The sequence below is a fragment of the Leptidea sinapis genome, chromosome 29 (assembly GCF_905404315.1).
Source record: "Leptidea sinapis chromosome 29, ilLepSina1.1, whole genome shotgun sequence".
In the NCBI taxonomy this organism is placed as follows: domain Eukaryota; kingdom Metazoa; phylum Arthropoda; class Insecta; order Lepidoptera; family Pieridae; genus Leptidea; species Leptidea sinapis.
The window spans coordinates 8,444,442-8,463,743 of record NC_066293.1 but is presented as its reverse complement, the minus strand read 5'-3'; the positions used below and the strand labels follow the sequence as shown (position 1 = coordinate 8,463,743).

Here is a 19,302-nt window from a genome sequence, read left to right as displayed (position 1 = left end):
TCTCAGGGTTGAGGCAGTCTCTTTTGAATGGGTGGTAGATTTTGACGTTCAATAAGTGATTTTAAATCCTATTTTGAATAAAAATATTTGAATTTGAATAATGCTCCATCTACAAAACCGTCCTCGCTGCCTATTTGAGATATTATAAGACGCCTTCTTTTTCTTGTTGAAACTTGTAAAGCTGTGGTAAGGCCCTCTAAGAAGGCTTGTTTAGGATTTTTAATTTGAGTATCAAACCACATTTTCGATGTTGCGTGACCTGTAAAGGTGTTTACTATGGTTAACTGTAGGTAATCATAAAATCTCCATATTGTAACAAAGCAAAATTTTCACTTTCCACATTTTTGCTAATACAAGATACACAATATACCGCTACATAAATAGTATAGGTATGTCTTATAAATACCCCTCTTCACTGACCCATGTTTCATCCTAGTAATATATAAACCTTACTTTTCTACAATATATTGCGTTATAGTTAGAAAGTATCGTTTTCTCCATAATATTATATCTTGCTCGATCTATTAAACTGCTGCGGCGCTTACGAGTAGCATATTTATAATTTATATGTTTTAGGACGATTCTCTATGCACTTGAAAATCAGGCAGATCAGAATTGGAGTTTACAGCTTGAACAATCTTAAATACTTATTAATATTTTAATCACCCATATCAAACAACTTAGAGTGCAAGAATAGCCAACATGAGAGTGTCATAAATATCGTTGCAGATTAAGTTCTATATACAACTCATACTGTTAACATACTAATCTTTTTACTGTAGGTGGTACTTCTATATTAGGAAGCATGCACATTTCATCTTATTGCTGAAAAAGTAAACTCATCATTATTGTCTGGAATGTTCTTTTTACGGCCGGTTTGACGAGATAGCATAATTTCTTCAGCGGTTTTTTTATCAATTAATACTTTTGCTCACTGTCACCGCAGAAATACCCATAACCTTTGCGGTCTTCTTTGCATAATCACCTAAAGACCAATATTGGAACTTATGCCAAGTTTTGTAGACATTATTAAAGGCATTCATAATAATAACCTTTTCAGACTCAGAAATAGGAGTGCGTTGTCTCTTTGTCGATGGTGACAGTATGTCCTGGTTGGTTGACTAAATTGGCTCAGCATCCATGATTTGTTTTGTTATGACAACCACGAAATAAACAAAATAAAGAAAACTTAACAACAAACAAAAACTCAACAATTACAACGGGAACTCATGAAGAGCACATTCAATCACGACAAACGTCAGAAACCGAATGAACAAAACAATTTGAATGAACCAGTCTTATCAGTCACTACGACCAAGATTTTGTGTAATATTATTAACGTAGTTCTTCAGTAGACGAGCCAAATGTTTAGAGCTTCTATCTTATTGCCAGTGTCAAAAAAAGTGCAAAGTTGCCCAAAAATCACATTTTAATTTTTGATGTATATTATGCTATATTATAAAGAGAAAACGTTGTGCAATATTCATTTTTATGTATTTAGACTAGATTTATAATTTTAAAATGATATTTTAGTATATTTCAACACACACCATGGAGCAGGTTATTATTTTTAGGTGGCAGCACCATGGCTTACATTTTTGATCTCGAATTAAATTTCCGACTAAACTTAACTCAGGACCTTGACATTTTTAGGAAGTATAGTCGACAAAAAACTTATTAATGCTGCATCAAGTAGGCCATTAAAAATGGAATTTAACCTCACACCAAATTTAGGATCCATTTTTTTTAAAGCTAAGGGTCACTTACTGAGCATAAAATCACAAAATCAGCCAGATCCAGGTGGAGCTCTTGAAATAAGTTCTTGGACGATATCTCGAAAACTATTCACATTAGGCCAAAAGTTATGGGAACAATTATTGTAGAAAATAAAATTTCTCATCGTTTATTATTATTTATTTCCTGTATACTTTTTTGTAAAACTTAAATTTTATGAACCATTTAATGAACTTGTTTGCACTGTTAAAATATTAGATTAATAAAAAAACATCCATCCATTTTAATAGATTAGTTTATAATCTACAATTTTTGTTTAAAACTTTCAGTTTACCATACTTTTTGAGTTTTATTGTTGGATTACAGAACGTAGAGCCGTAAATTCCAAGGTATAGTACCTACACTAAATAATGTTTTATAACGAATTCAACAAACAAATTAAAAAAAATATCCCGATTGCTTATGTCCCTTAAAATTAATATTTATTTAGTTACCTGCAATAGTGACTTTTTTATATTTTATTTTATTATATTCCGTACAACTTAAAAATATTTGGTAATTATTATTAACTAGCTGCCCCGACAGACGTTGTTCTGTTCATATTTAAAAAAAAAATCTTGCGGATGTAATTTCGTAAAATCCGTTCTTAGCTGACTCGGCGAAAGGAATATTCCTACCTAATTTCAAGTTTCTACGCCCAATGGTTCCCAAGATATCGTGATGAGAGACTATATACGAGGAAATCTCTTATATATATAGATTATGTTCAGATGCTAGAATGAAATGTAAGAAAACGAGCTTAACAGTATAATAATGAATAATAACGTGCGGATGTTCAGTGTGCAAAGTTGCTATCGCTAGTAACAGGACGATGGCGGGGTGGGGATCGCGGAGAGGGAGAATCAAGAATGGTCGCTTCTCGACCATATGAGTAATTAAAGTGGGCACTCATGTCATGACGTGTCTCGACTCCCGGCTTGTAAGAGCGCTTTCGCACTACGTTCGATCCGTATCTCGATCCGTACCCGTGAAAACACGGTCCGAAGTAGTCGTAGAAGTATTTGTATGGTAGTTTACGTAATAGATCCGGCTTCCGTCATCCGATTTCATTCCTTCAACTCAAAATGAAACATAATGCTTACACATTACTGCTTCACGACAGCAAAACGAGAGTTGTGGTACCCATAATCTAACTGGCATCCTGTCTAACGGCCCTTCCCAATATTCAGTCTAAATCTTACTTGAGATTAAAATCGTAACCATCGTTGACTTATCAGTCCCAATAAACTTATCGACGGTAACTCACCTTATCGCACGCGTCCCAATATAAGACGATTAGAATGACTTATCGGGTATATTGGGACAGCTTCAGATTATTGACAGCTAATTACTGACAGTAGAAGGTAGTAATTTATCTCTATCTGTAGATAGTATATTGGGAACGGCCGTAAGAAGCCTCCCACTGGTAAATGCCCTAAGTCGCCTCTTACGACACCCTGGGGCCTAGGTCTTCCCTATTCTTTTTGTGTATGAAACATTTTCTCGATGATTGATGACCCCTAGTTTCTTCGAAACCAATTTTCCTGCGTTGCAGTTGGCTTCAATCCCCCTATTAAAAATTATAAGTCACACATTCTCATGTATTCTTCCTTCAGTTACTACAAGACAGCGAAGACGGTATCAGCAATCTTCAACAAGAGACCGGTTCATACATCTGCACTCATCACACATTATGTAGAACTGGCCATTGAGACGAAAGGTTTGTATTACTCTTATTTATATCTTTCAACGAGCAATTCTTGTATATGAATATACTTATATATAATCTGAATCTCGGAAACGGCTCCAACGATTTTAATGAAATTTAGTATACAGGTAGTTTCAGGAGTGAGAAATCGATCTAGCTAGGTATCAATTTAAAAAAATGTAGTACTTGCAGCCTATCTTATATTTATCTGTCTATTGTGTGTAATAACTAAAATAAATAAAATATATTATCTTTCAGGAGCACATCATCTCCGTTCTAAAGCACTGCTGTACACGTGGTATGAGTTCATGATGTTGGATCAGCTAGTGTTGATACTTGCTGTTGTATATCTGCTGAAGTATACAGCACAAAGGATCATTCGTTCATTTGGCAGTAAGAATGAAAATATAAAGAAGAACCAGTAGTCATAACTTTGATAATCAATACGTCTATACACGGACTAGTAAAAAACTAAGGACTCCATGTCACCTTATATAACAGTCCACTACAGGCCGATCGGCGGCCATTATGAGAATTGTCATCATCTGTGACAGATCAGTTTGCGTCTCAATAAAATATTTTAAAAATGCCGTCGTGCTTTGGGAAAAAGTGTAAAAACGATACTATATAAGTATTTGTGTTAAAATTGTGTAACTAGTTTCCCCAGTAACCGCACACACACTACCATAACGGTGCTTCACTTATTAATATGACGGCGCGGAGTCCTTCATTTTTTACTTGTCCGTGCGTCTATAACTATATTGTCTTTGGTTTATAAATAATTTAATTATGCTTCAGGTAACTAATAAAGTTAACATTGTGTAATGTATTTTTCTTTATTATCTCAGAAAACTAAACTTATGATGTCACTTAATCTATTCTGGGTTTCCTCAAACTATTTTGGGTCTGTTGTCACATTAGGTTACAGTAGAGATATATACTTTTCAAATATATCATGGTTGGTTTGCTCATTGTCAAGTTTGTGTATTTGTACTTCATTATCCAACGTGAGTATTGCCTGAAATACAATTAAAAAGATATTATTAACACTGACTTAATACATACTAGCAAATACACGACCTGACAGCCCGATAAAACGTTACCAATTTTGATTTGTCAATGTGTGCTTCACCTAGTGGATCAATATTCAAAATACTAAGGCTGGGTTGCATCAGGTTAAGGTTAAAATCAAATTTAACTTTAACAGTAACGCTGACTTAAACATAGACTTATTAATTTACCAGTGGGAGGCTCCTTTGCACAGGAAGCCGGCTAGATTATGGGTACCACAACGGCGCCTATTTCTGCCGTGAAGTAGTAATGTGTAAACATTACTATGTTTCGGTCTGAAGGGCGCCGTAGCTAGTGATATTACTGGGCAAATGAGACTTAAAATCCTATGTCTCAAGGTGACGAGCGCAATCGTAGTGCCGCTCAGAATTTTTGGGTTCTTCTAGAATCCTGAGCGGCACTGCATTGTAATGGGTAGGGCGTATTAATAACCATCAGCTCAACGTCCTGCTCGTCTCGTCCCTTATTTTCATAAAAAAGAAAAAAAAAATCTGCAGAATGTGTTGCACCATCCTCCTTAACGTAAAGTTAAAAAGTGAAATATCAAGTCAATACTATTGACAAGTCCCTATTTAACATGTACAATAGCTTTAACAGGCGAAGATTGGATGTTTCCGTTAACAGTTAAAGTTATGGCGTCATCTAAAATGTGTCAAATGGTGCAATATATTTTTTGCTTGAACGGTACTTTAACATGTTCGTTATTGCTAAAGTTTGTTGGTGCAACCCTGCCTAAGGAGCAAATGCCAAGCGTGGCTGACTGTTCACGACTTCTCAATCAAAATCGGTTACAGATTAGCTTTCCTTTTATATCTTGTTCTACCTTCGTTAAAGTTGTTCTTCCATCTTGCTTGCGATTTGCTTGTCTATACCCAAGTTTATTGTGAGTTAGCAGATATATCTGACTCGAAGTTCCTTTTTGGAGCATAATTTGTCTCAAATAAGCTAATTTTCAATGAGGAATAGGATGAGAGTAACGCAGGATCATCGTGAAGGTCTTTGGGGGAAGCCTTTGTCCACCAGTGGACGTCTTCCGACTGAAATTATGATTAGGCTAATTTTCATTCTACTCACTAATTTGCCATCCGTTGCGGCGCAATGCACCGCAGCCTTCTCATAAACGCTGTACGGGTGTATATCGCTGTGTGTCAGTCTCCACACGGTCACATTGCCCGCAGAACTGACCGCGACCACTGAGAACGGGTCTGACCGTGACCACGATAGCGACGTTATCGAACACTGATAAAAAAAATGGTTAAAATTTTAGAAGTTATACTTCTTTTGGCGCGTTAGGGAAAAAACCCTGACGTTAGCTGGTAAATTAGACATTTTGTATCATACTTCAGCCACCAAGCCTCTTGTAACTCATATATCTACTGAACCACAACGAATGAACGAGAATTACCAGTGGGAGGCTCCTTTTGCACATGATGCCGGCTAGATTATGGGTAGCACAACGGTGCCTATTTCTGACGTGAAGCAGTAGTGTGTAAGCATTACTGTGTTTCTGAAGTGCGCCGTAGCTAGAAAAATTACTGGGCAAATGAGACTTAACATCTTATGACTCAAGGTGACGAGCGCATTTGTAGTGCCACTCAGAATTTTTGAGATTTTCAGGAATCCTGAGCGGCACTGCATTGTAATGGGCGTATCAATTACTATCAGCTGAACGTCCGTCAGACGAGCACGTCTCGTCCTTTATTTTCATAAAAAGAAATTTAAATTTCAATAGGTAGGTTCAAAGTTTTAATTTGTATACAAGTTTAAAAAATAAGAATAATTTCTCTCCTAAATTGTATAAAAATAATTTAATGATATTTAATTACATGTTACCTATTTAATTAAATTATGCGGTATAATAATATTTACAATGGTTGTATTTAATACCTTCTTTATTACAATATTATTTCTTCCACAGACGTAAAACAGCACGTGGAATAAAAATTATAAGGAATTGGTTTGTCACACCGAAGAAGAATAATTTCTTGCGTACGTACAATAAACATTATTTTTTACTTTCCGTTTTCGAAACCAAATAGTTATCAACGGCGAGCAAGGCAAAGAAAGGCCCGGGGCTTCGCTGTGTAATGGAGCATTACCGAACACTAAATCAATAATGTATTAGTGCGGAGATATGTTACTCAATGGAGACAGACGGATTGTGTTCCAAATAGTTGTTTTTATCAATTCCAAATAAATCCTTACAAACAAGAGCAATAGATACTCACTTTAACATCATTTTGTATACCACGATTTGTAGCGATTACCACACCGGCGAACCGACCCCTGCTGTCACTTTGACATCTCTCTGACGTTGACGGTGACACGTTCCTGTCAAATTATAACAGGATTACATGCTAGACAGAATTATGGGGTACTATTTATGAGAATAAATAAAATTTATTATTATTATGTAATTATTCAATGTTTACTTAAGAATATTATAATTAACTACTCAATGTAAATAGATAAAATACTCAAATAAACTAGGATTCAGAATTCAATAAAAATTAAAAGTGTGTATGTTATTACTAAGCTTTTGTGCTTTGAGTTAACTTCTCAGTGTGCCTAACAATTTGCAAAATAATTCCTAAATAGATTTTAAAAGTATCTTTAGTGTTAAAGAAAGCCTTAACCTTGGCTGTATCTTTTATGTAAATTCAACTATCTCTCAATGCTCTAGTAGAGATCATTTAAGGAAATATATACGTATTAATTAACACCTTATCTACCGTATGTAAGTAATGAAATGATATGATTATGAATGAAATTAAAAAAAAATGAATAAATAAACTTTTTTGAAATAATAATCGAGAGAAAAAAATTCAACTACATTATGTTTTATATCTCAGTCCTCCACAGTGCGGTTTTCAAGGAGCTTTCTTCCACGTACTACAAAGCTGTGGAATGAGCTTCCTTTTGCGGTGTTTCCGGGACGATACGACATCAAAAAAAGCGCGTACACCTTCCTTAAAGGCAGGCAACGCTCCTGTGATTCCTCTGGTGTTGCAAGAGATTGTGGGCGGCGGTGATCACTTAACAACAGGTGACCCGTACGCTCGTTTGTCCTCCTATTCCATAAAAAAAATATATCTATTAATTTAATTCAAAATAAAAATGTAATGAAAAAAAAATGTCTGGTGTCGGGGTTTGAACGCCCGCTCCCTCTCGCGACTCAGAGCTTAAATCTGGCGCCTTAGACCTCTCGACCAAACTGTCTTGAAAGCAGTAGTTGAAATTAATGATTCAACATCACACCTACACCTGCTTAACAGCCGCGGGCCGGGTGTTAAGCAACATGCGAGAGATTGACGGAAAATTTGAGGCCAATATGATATAAAAGTTTAACATTAACAGTACTTTACCCGCAATCCAGCGTTAGAAGAACCCTTCTATCTTGCAGGGAACAGAGATGTATGGCTCCAGAGTCAGTGGCCGCAAGGAACAAAGGTAGCGTCGCCGAAACCTCTAAACACGTTACCGCCGATGAGTCTCCTGAAGAAGAAAATCTTTTCTTTAGAAAATCTAAACGTCTAGAGAGCCTCTTGCTGCTAGACTATCGATGAAAATAGGCCAAGTTTATTACTTTAGTGTGCTACGTCTCACATTTACAATCGTGTCGATTTGTATGGCATCTTGTGTTAGTGTGCGTACAATGCACAAAATATATGTTGACAGTCAACATCAAATTTTTCCGACATTTGCACAGCTGTTACAGTCTACCCAGACGTAATATCTAAGACATTTTCTTAAATCATATCCGTTTTAGAAATATATTTTATCCTACACCTTATTTCGTATACCATATTCTTTTTTAATGAAAATACGGGACGAGACGAACAAGACGTTCAGCTGCTGTGATTAATACGCCGTGCCCATTACAATGCAGTGCCACTCCGGATTCTTGAGAAGCCCGCTGTTTAACCTGATTCCTGCCACCGAATTCTACAAACGCACGACACGCCACGAGTTAGGATATCATCCCCACCATCTGGATGTGAGGCGGTCTTCCACAGTGCGGTTTTCAAGGAGCTTTCTTCCACGTACTACAAAGCTGTGGAATGGACTTCCTTGTGCGGTGTTTCCGGGACGATACGACATGGGTACCATCAAAATAAGCGCGTAGACCTTCCTTAAAGGCCGGCAATTCTCCTGTGATTCCTCTGGTGTTGCAAGAGATTGTGGGCGGCGGTGATCACTTAACAACAAGTGACCCGTACGCTTGTTTGTCCTCCTACTCCATAAAAAAAAAAACAAAAATTGTGAGCTGCACTACAAATGCGCTCGTCACCTCGAGACATAGCATTAAGTCTCATTTTCCCAGTAATTTCACTAGCTACGGCGCCCTTCAGACCGAAACACAGTAATGTTTACACATTACACATCCTCCCATTGGTATAATACTGGGCCCTAATGCGGGCAAAAAAAAAGTTTGGTATTCCATCCTACCGATATTTACATTTATTTGCTAGTTTCGAGTGCAGTGACTAAATCAATTGTGCATCTGCAGTTGACAGGTTTACCAACCACAAAGAGGTGTATCTATATTTACCGAATCGGCACTTTGCATTGTAAATTAAGGTGACAATAACTTTCAGTGTTAAAAACTAAAAAAAAAACATATTTGTCGTATCACCGCCCTTCGACAACACCTCCCTTAAAGCCTCGCCTATAGCATCGGAATTCTGAGTCTCAAAATCTTGAGCGATTGTCAAATTCGCGGTCATCTAAAAGACAAAGCCAATTGGCTTCGAAGAAGCTGGGCGTCATAAGTAGATCACGGCAAGCCGGCCCACATTCTAGAGCTCTACAAAGCGCAGGTCCGGCCTCATATGGAGTTTTGCTGTCATCTCTGGTCTGGCGCACCCCAGTATCAGCTACCCATTTGACCGCATGAAACGCAGAGGTTCGTGAACGGCTAGATCACTTGTCGTTCCTTAGAGAAGTCGCTCCATTGTATGTCTTCTATCGCATTTATCACGGGGAGTATTCCGAAGAATTGTTGGACCTGATTCCTGCCGCCGAATTTCCCCTTCGCACGACACGCCACATATTAAGATATCGGTGTACAGTTCGGTTTTCAAAGAACTTTCTTCCACGTACAAACAAGCTGGGGAATGAGCTTCCTTGTACGGTGTTTCCAGGACGTTACGACATGGGTACCTTAAAAAAACGCGAACACTTTTCTAAAAGGCCTGCAGCGCTCATGTGATTCCTCTGGTGTTACAAGAGAATGTGGGCGGCGGTGATTAGTTAACACCAGGTGCTCGTACCTCGTAACTCGTACGCTCGTTTTTCCTCTTCCACTAAAAATAATTATTCTATTTATATCTAATTAAAATATATCATTATATTGCACAGAGTATAACCAGACAACCTTTGAATAAGTAAGTGTTAAGTAGAGCTCCCTATAACTAAATCATAGCTATTGGCAGTTCAGCAAGACAGTTCTGTAGTTGTAGAAAAATAAAATTCTAAAAGTTTTGAATATTTTTTTAGCCAGCATGCATTTTTCTTAAAATAGTAATAATAATCCGGACATTTTTTTTTCGAAATTTTCAGTGGATCTATAATCTTGGTCCAATTGCAACCCCCCACTTTTAGGATGTGTTTGTTTTACACCCAAGTTTTACACACATTGAAAATAGAGAAAAATTTACTAAATACAGACACTGAAAACGCACTTACTTGTCACGTCAAATGTTTCAACTTTTACAACTCCAAAAGTTCTCTTACACAACAACAGCTCACCACAACTCTTAGCGATCAAATAACAATCGGAATTATTAAAGTTTATCACTCGTAAGCAATTGCACACTACAGCACTGCCCCAATTAGCCAAATCGTTAATTAAATCTTTTCTCAAAATGGCGGCACTGCACGGTCTGTCAGTTTTCGACAAAATGGCCGACTTTCGGCGCGAAATCTCTTGTTTCCTTATCAAATTTCTTCGTCTTGCCGAGCTTAAGCTGAAATGTGTTGAATTATAGTCACAAACTGGCGGTAGGTATTCAGATAATCGGATCGTTTGTAATATGTCCATTCTCATTTTCGCCCAAAACGCTTTACCGAGATCGTGAGTTTTGCTTCTCTTCTCTTTTATAATCGAGTAGAATGCTAAAATTCCTCTTTTACGTAGCACGCAAGCCTGTAAATTTAAAATTAAGTTTAGAGATTCATCTCCTTTACACTATAGTAACAATTTAATCTGCCCATAGATCTCTATACTGAAATTCAGGTTGTTTTCCGACTATTACAGCTATTACGCACTGTTGACTAGTAAAATAAAACGAAGCTAACTAGGCTCGGCTTATCCGAACTTCAATTTTTTTTTTAATACACCTTATTAACCTTAAATAACTCTCACCTTTGTGACTTTCTATGGTTTATAGAAAGGCCTACTAGACGAGATAAAGAATGTTAACCAAGTTTCAAAATTATTCAGGTATCATTGAATATTGAAAATAATTCATGTTTTCCAAAGGGTGTCTGGAGCTGCCAGGCTGTGATTCCAAAACGATTAAAATCAAGAACTCACAATAACAGCAAAAATCAACAAGAAAACTAGCAGTAACGAAAACTATGAATATCATTTTGATTTTGTCCAGAATTTGAGAGTTATATTTCGTTAAATATATTATTTAAACGAATAATACGGTTTTAGTTAAGAATAGTTTTATTTTCCATAAATTAGGTATTCCTAGGTCTTTGGGTATGTTGTACATTGGCCATAAATCCCTTTTTTCGTTTTAATTATTAAAACACTTCTAAGTAGGTATGAAATATACATTTTTGACATTTTGGTGGTGAATACTCAAATAATTGACCTTTCAAAATATGCAAAAATCATTTGAGTAAAGTTCTTCAAATAAAAATAAAAAATTGATATCTAAAAACTGTCCTAGATACAACAGGTTCCCCTAAATACGGAAACGAAAAAATACGTATCACTTCAACGCACAAAACAGGAATGACAGTGGTTGACAGCTGCGGTACTGACTGCTTTCATTGCGTGATACACGAAACACGCAACGACAGCTATTGTTGATCAACTGACGCCATTACTGCGTACGAGTGACAGGGACAGACATAATAATCGCCGCATGTCCGTCCGTTTGTTTACATTCTTATCTAGTCTCGTCGGCCCCCACAAGATGGACCGACGATCTGATCAAGATCGCCGGAATGGAATACGTTGGATGAGGGCAGCTCAGGACCGATCGTCATTGCGATCTTTTGGGGGAAGCCTTTGTCCACCATTGGACGTCTTCCGGCTGAAATAATGATAATGATGGTCCATTTTTGTTAGAATCATTTACTCAGAATATGGGTTTCAATGCCAACAAGACAAAGTATATTTACCTGCCCAATAATTCTATCACCATTCTCCAGAGCGTTCCCGGATGCCTGGTATTCCAAACCCACCACATTATCCAGTGGATGACTCACGCCCATTTCAGATGCGCTACTGGTAAATGCGCACAATTGGATTTTGCACGGTGTATATAGCTGAAATTAAAGTAGAAACAATTTATAGAAATAAATATGTAACCTATTGGTTACCTAACCTAATGAACGATACGGGGCTTAAACCCGCGCCTCTCGGCTTCCATTATTGTAATGTAATGTAATGTAATGTAATGTAATTTAATTTAATGTAATGTAATGTAATGTAATGTAATGTAATGTAATGTAATGTAATAACAAAGTCAATTTCCTAATATGCAATTATTGGGGTTGAGCAGGCCACAACCTGAGAGTTGAACAAAGACATATCAAGATTTAGAATCGATGCGTCACTCGAACTGTTGTCCCGCGTCGTTCTAAAATTTTGGTTACATTGAATTGAATAATGAATCCCGGAAGTGAGGGATATAACTTTAAAATAACAAATTGTTTAGAAAATATTTATTTATTGGGATCCTTGCCGTATAGGAAAGGGTTTTTCATCCATAATAGTGTTCTCAAAAATTTTTGGGTTTTTCAAGAATCCTGAGCGGTATTGCATTGCATTGCAGGGCGCATCAATTACCATCAGCTGAACGTCTTGCGCGTCTTGTCCCTTATTTTCACAATAAAAAAAAGTCTATCACGTCCGACCAAATTTAAAGCACTTATTATTGGGCGGTTGTTTCGGGTAAATAATATAAAATTGTAAAATCTTATCGTCCCAAATACAATAGTATCTGAAGATGAAGATTTTTCAAGCAGTGTGTGTTACCACTAATAACTTACGCTATGCCAACGAGGTCGCTAGCTATGTGCCTGATGAGAAATCTCATGGTCATTCAGAGAGCAATGGAAACGGCTTTGCTCGGAGTTTCCCTGCGAGATCGAATCACAAAAGAGGAGATACGTAGGAAAACCAAAACCATCGATATATTCCAAATAATTGCGAAACTGAAGTGGAAATGGGCAGGGCACATAGGTTGACGAACAGATGGCTTTTGCTGCAGTAAAGTCCTCGAATGGCAACCACGTTCCGGAAGACGGAGTGTTGGTAGGCCGTCCACTATATGGACCGACGGACCGATCATCGCGGAGATCTTTGAGGGAGGCCTTTATCCAGCAGTGGACGTTTTTCGGCTGATGTCATGAATATAAAATCGTACCCCATTACATAAAAATGAATCCACCATTTCTCTATTTTACAGAAGAGGGGACAAACGTGCTTACGTACGGGTCACCTGATGGTATGGTATCACCGCGGCGCATACTCTCTTGTAACACCAGAAGAATGACAAGAGCCATGCCACCGTTTTACGTAGGTGTACGCACTCTATTTAAACCCATGGTACCCATGGCGTATTGTCCTGAAAACACCGCGGAAGCAAGCTCCGAAATTTTCATGAAAATGGCACTGTGGAAGAATAGAACAGAAATATATTTATTCGCTATAGAGATTGACAATAATATTGAATATTGCACCAACACTTTGTAAGCGTCATGAAGCTACATCAGTTTAGGGACTTTAACATGGGGGTAAGAACTGATAAGAAACTCCCAGCACATCTTTTAAATAAAATAACAACTTAGCCTACGTAAAATAATATTGTTTGCTGTTTCTGCCGCGTTAGTTCCGCTTCGGAACTCGTATTCAAAAATCACTCGAATTTTCGAACTATCCATCTTTCTTGTCTAAGCTGAATAAAAAAAAACAACTGAAATTTTGCACATTTTTAAAAGAAGAACTACGTAGGTAACATGTGAAAAAAGTTTCACTGAAAAATCTCAAACCATGAAGGTTCTATGTCAACTCGAAATACCAATTACAATAAAACGGCAATTTTATACTTTAACCCCTATTATAATAGAACCATGCATTATTATCTTCTGTAGAACGACACATACTTTCTGATTGTGTCGATGCTTTTTAAGTAGGTATTGCATTTGGTAGAATATAGAAATCCAGTTTAGTTGCTGTTCGGAACAACGCGATACATGCAATAGAAGATTCACAAGTAAGCGATATCTCTACGAAAAACGCAAAGTACTGGATCTCCGAAAACCCAGCTTAGGCAGTGGTGAAAAAACATACATACCTCATCGCTGTCAGATGAAGTTCCAATCTCACTGGGATCCCATTTATCATTCCAACCAAAGTCCATTCCATTCTCTGCAAGGTCCCATAAGTGAATTGTTCTGAAACGTATTTAAGGAGTTATCTTTATTAATAAGTGAAGAGCCGTTTTTTCCTTCGGTTATACTGAGAAAACTACTAAACCAGTCGGAATAATACTAATAACATAAGATGCAGTATTGTATGTTGGTGATTACTAATTCGGAACCTATATTCTTCTGACATAGAAATACCTATATATTCGCAATATATATTAGTCCCAGAACTGAAGGATATCACTCAAAATAACAAATTGTTTAGATTTGAAAGAACGACATCTCAAGTAAATTTCCTAATATGCAATTATTGGGGTTGAGCAGGTGATCAACTGTAGATCCTGTAGATGAAGCCACAATCTGACATTTGAACAAAGCATACAAGATTTTATCAATGATACGTCACTCGAACGGTTGGCTCAGTTGGGAGCGCACTCGCACGGAACGCGAGAGGTCGCGGGTTCGAGTCGCATCGTTCATAAAATTTTGTTTTCAAATATTGCTAGTAGCCACTTTCACTCCCACACTTAGTATAGGTGCCAGTAATTACATTGCCTATCCTAGTAGATCCTGTAGATGGAACCACAACCTGAGAGTTGAACAAGACATCCCAAGATTTAAAATCCATGTGTTACTTGAACGGTTGGCTCAGTTGGTAAGAAGGCTCGGACGAAACCCGAGAGGCACGGGTTTCAGTCTCGCATCGTTCATAAGGTTTGGTTAATTTGTATAATGGAATATTTTTTTTCTATAATATTGGAAAAACAATGGGTAGTTGCCTCACCACGTCCCTTCACGTGAGACTCTTGCCCGTTTCCCCCTCTTATAAAAAAATATAAATATATATTACCCATCTTCCAAAGCAGCGACAAATACTCCATCGATTCCGCCTCGAAAGCGGCCAATAGCAACATGATTAGCCGCTAATAGATACTTAACAGGATCTGTACTGGCAATACTGAGATCCCAAACACAAATTATACATTTTCTTCGACTATTATCGTTACCTTTGTGTATAGTCAGCACCAAATTATCTTTAGTATCTGGCAATACAGCGCCAATAATGGCCGACTTGCGTAAAAACCCAAGATTATCATTTTGTAGTTCTTTTGTTGAAATCGTAACACATCCTTTGCTGAAAGAAAACTTCGACGGAGTCATTCCCGCGACAGTATTGCCAGTGTTTGCATTTAAAATACCACTAATTCGTCTTTCGGATTTCCGAAAAAATCTCCCCAACCTCTTCGCGTTGTATGTATTACTTTTTAACTTCGACACATAGTCATCGTATGGCAACATTTTGTCATCACCCGAGCCGTTACGTTGTTCTAAGTATATTCTAAGAGGGTTACTTTTGTATTTTATATAAAGTTCATTATTGAGTTCTGTAGTATTATTATCTAGGATTTTATCTGAAAATTCCACAGGACTTTGAGTCCATTTATTCACATACTCTATTTCTTCTGTTTGCACTTCTGTGGCAACACCGTCGTCAAATGTCTGCACAGCCACTTGCAGATAATTCGCTCGACCAAATGTTGCCATGTACACGTCGTACGGAATTGGTTTCATTTCAAAGAGGGTGTGTGATATCGTATGCAATGTTACCATGTTTAAAATATCATTCGCTCTCCGTTTAAAGTCTTCAATGAATCGACGTTTTCTTCTTTTTTCCTTTGATTTTGTAAAGTCAATAAATAAAGGCCTGAAATACAAAATAATCGGTCAAACGTAAGTCACATTCGCACTCAATTAGTCTCCGTAACATAGTGTAAGATAACACAATATGTATCTTTTATCTTTCTATATAGGTGTATATAATGAAAATGGTCTCTGTTTGAGGCTCAATCACGCCTAAACCACTGATCGTATCAACATGAAACTCAATTCGATCCAAAATTTATCCTAAATGGGTTATGGCTACTTATTTTTTGAATTCCAGCGTTACTTCATTAATTTATTTCCTTTTAAAATTCGCCCAGCGAAGCGGGCGGGAACGGCTTGTATATATAATAAAACAAATCTGATTCCTGCTGCCGAATTCGACCTTCGCACAACACGCCACAAATAAGAATACCATACCCGCTATCTGGATGTGTGCCGTTCCTCTACACTACTTTCTTCAATGTACAACCAAGCTGTAGAATGGGCTTCCTCGTGAGGTTTTTCCAGAACGATACAACATGGGTAACTTCAAAGCGCAAACACCTTACTTAAAGGCTGGCTAAGTTCCAGTGATTCCTCTGGTGTTGCAAGACAATTTAGGCGGCGGTGATCACTTAACACCAGGTGAACCGTACGCTCGTTTGTCCCCTTTTTCATAAAAAATCATATGAACGCATGAAAACCTTACCTCTCCAAGATATCAACGTGCACAGTCTTCAAACTAGACCCCACACTTGAGCTTGACATATCTTGGAACCCCTCGTCTGTAAGGGATATCTTCTTGTCCTGTTCTTCAGAATTCTCTTCTATAAACTCCATTTCTGGAGCTTTGCTTGACCGAGGGTCCCGAAGATCGAAGTTGCCTTGAATAACAGAAATAGCCCGATAACACAATTCAGTAATATAACAGTTCTTTTACTCCATACTAGAGCGCCCAAATCGACGCCTGCACACATACATACGATTAACAAGGTCACTAAGCAATATTGGGGACGACAAAACCATTGAGTGCCACGCCGTACTCCGCCAAGGCCGCTGTCCGAGTTAAATAAGTTGTTCCGCGCCGTCCGTGTCGTCATTCTTTTTGTATGTATCAACCCTAGCGCTCCACACAGACGTACTGGTCTTTTAAAAAATGACAATTGATCACTCACCTGAGTCAAGCATCTTCTCTCTTTCCTTAGCATTGTCGTCAAACATCTTATCACCATTGGATACCCCATCAGCAACAAGACTTACATCATCCGATCCATCATCGCTATGGTACGATTCAAAATCTGACTCATAACTTTCGAAATCATCTTCATAACTAAATTCCTCGTCGCTCCTCCTTTCTTTGGATAACTGTAAGAGATTTAAAGAAGTGCTGGGTTAGAGAAAAAGCAATATTACGAGCAACGGAATTGGAGGAGATGGGAAGAATATGTCATCTAAAAATCGAAATGAAGAAGGACAGGTCACAGACGAATAGCCCGGTCAAAATAAACATTGACCCTTGCATAAATTCACAACTGAAAATTTACAGGAACGTTGGGTCACCGCTGTAATGAAATCCTAAAATGTCCCCATTGATCCCGTGTGTGCAAAAAAAATCACGGGCGATAGAAAATTCATTTAAAAGGCTAATCTAAATCAGCTTTGAAGAAACTCCCCTAGTTCCATCCACAAAGCGAAGTAAAACTTTAAAATATCAGCTCGTGTATTAGTGCTTAAAGGCACAGGTCTTGCCAGACGTTATATATTACTTCCAGTTCCAGTGGTCTGGTGCACCCCAGTATCAGTTCAAGCAATTTTCCGTGTGCATAACAGAATTGCTCAAGTTATCAAGGATTGTCTGTGGAAGTCTATAGGTCAACGGCTCGATAATTTAGTGTCTTCTACCGCATTTAGCAAACTGGTGTTCAGAAGCTATATGATATGATACGTGCCGCTAGATTGGACCACCGCACCAAACAGTGACAGTTTCTGTGAAACAATCTCAACGAGCGTACCTCCTGATCATTTAAGTATAACTGGTCACTGTCCTAATAGGTGCTCCCTTGTACCAATACCACAAGAATTGACTGCGTTTTAAGTAGTTCGCTTCTTTTCTATTTCATTTCTGTTCCATCTCGTATCGTCCGTTCATTCATTCCGCAGTTCAGTTGTTCGTGAGAGAAAATCCCTTGTAAACATTCGGTAGAGGAACCCCACACATTCAGATGGTAAAGAATAATTTTGTCGCGTGTTACTACTTACTCTGGAAATCCGCGGATGACTAGTCAAATTATAATATTACGGAAAAATCCTAGTAATGAATGCAGTAGAATACGCTCAGAGACGTTTCTAAGGAACAACACGAAAACGTGTCGTTCGTAGAATCGTGGAAACCCGATAAATCGAAAAAATTAAGGTTTAGGTAAAGCCATCGTGTGCATCAGTAATCAACTCGAACTCTTGTTTTGAAGATGTCAATGGGTGGCTGATATCACTTTCCATCAAGTGAACCACTTGCCTGTTTGCCCCTGTAATATAAATAAAGCTTACCTCGCCGTCCTTACCATCTAGATCTACATAAAAGGCTTTAGGCTGAGCGCTCAGTTTCTTGGTTAAGTTTAACATTTCAGCATTGTTATCAACGACATCAGGTGTCAAAACTTTAACTTCATCATCTTCTAAAGTCCTCGTTTTAGTTCGCTGTCTGATAACCTTTTCTGATTTCTCTACATTTATTGTTTCTTCATTCGGTTTCTCTACGAATTTCTGGACATTGCGTGGTTTTGGGGGAGAACTTCGAGCTGCAACCTTAGCCTGTGCATCTCTTTCCCTTATCTTGGATGTCAGTTTAACAGAACTGGATGTCAGTTTAACAGAACTCGGAGTTACATTCGAAAAGGGTAAGGATGTCCTCGACGTACTTTTCAGACTTTTCGAAGATGTCCGAGCTGAAACTATTGCTTTCGAAGAATCTTTGACTTTAGGAGATGACTTAAGAACATCTTTCATGGGAGATTCTTTAGTCCTTGAAGTACCCTGAGCTTTCTTCGGAGCTTTTACGAAGCTGTTCTGCCTAGAATATATATCTGCTGCGGATTTTTGGACAATAGTTCGTGGCGTGGAAACTGTATATACACTTCTTTTGAGTTTTTCATCTTTTTTCACCTCGTCTTTCGATTCTTTTACTTTTGGGTCATTAATTGTATTGCGTGCGGAGTTCATTTTGTTATATTTCTGTAAATAATAAAATAAAAGTTTAGTAAAAGTATTGGATTATAGTATTAATTTCTAGGAACCTTGATGTTTTAGTACGTAGGTAGTAGTTAATTATTAGAATAAAATAATTGTGAAAGCAGACATAAAAATTAAAGTGTCCAAAATATTTAGACATTTGTTAATACCTACCTTTTAACATAAGTACCTAATAATACCATGTTTCTTACTAATTATTTTCACCTGTGAATAACAATTGCACTAATAACTTATAAAATAAA

The 19,302-nt window shown here is 37.6% G+C and overlaps 2 protein-coding genes across 3 annotated transcripts in view; one reads left to right on the top strand and one right to left on the bottom strand.

Annotated features, from left to right (window-relative positions):
* The window catches only part of LOC126973391 (UDP-glucosyltransferase 2-like), a 23,299-nt gene extending 18,989 nt beyond the window's left edge, over nucleotides 1-4,310 (top strand). The window contains exons 9-10 of the mRNA XM_050820639.1: nucleotides 3,390-3,493; nucleotides 3,740-4,310. Of these exons, the coding sequence (XP_050676596.1) occupies nucleotides 3,390-3,493; nucleotides 3,740-3,906 (271 nt within the window). The 3' untranslated portion in view covers nucleotides 3,907-4,310. The remainder of the gene's footprint in view (nucleotides 1-3,389; nucleotides 3,494-3,739) is intronic.
* LOC126973380 (uncharacterized) lies at nucleotides 4,299-19,302 on the bottom strand. Of its 2 annotated transcripts, XM_050820624.1 has the most exons (12): nucleotides 19,214-19,302; nucleotides 18,359-19,042; nucleotides 16,987-17,176; nucleotides 16,521-16,695; nucleotides 15,018-15,872; nucleotides 14,095-14,194; nucleotides 11,915-12,061; nucleotides 10,241-10,700; nucleotides 7,918-8,047; nucleotides 6,781-6,883; nucleotides 5,627-5,791; nucleotides 4,299-4,499 (listed from the first exon to the last, which is right to left on the bottom strand). In XM_050820624.1, exons 2-12 carry the CDS (start codon nucleotides 19,028-19,030, stop codon nucleotides 4,404-4,406), a joined length of 3,093 nt encoding a protein of 1,030 aa, XP_050676581.1. In that variant the 5' UTR covers nucleotides 19,031-19,042; nucleotides 19,214-19,302; the 3' UTR covers nucleotides 4,299-4,403. The 2 variants fall into 2 exon arrangements, with proteins under 2 accessions (XP_050676581.1, XP_050676582.1); XM_050820625.1 differs by lacking the exons at nucleotides 4,299-4,499; nucleotides 5,627-5,791; nucleotides 6,781-6,883; ... (4 more) ...; nucleotides 15,018-15,872; nucleotides 16,521-16,695 and having other exon boundaries at nucleotides 17,004-17,176; nucleotides 18,373-19,042.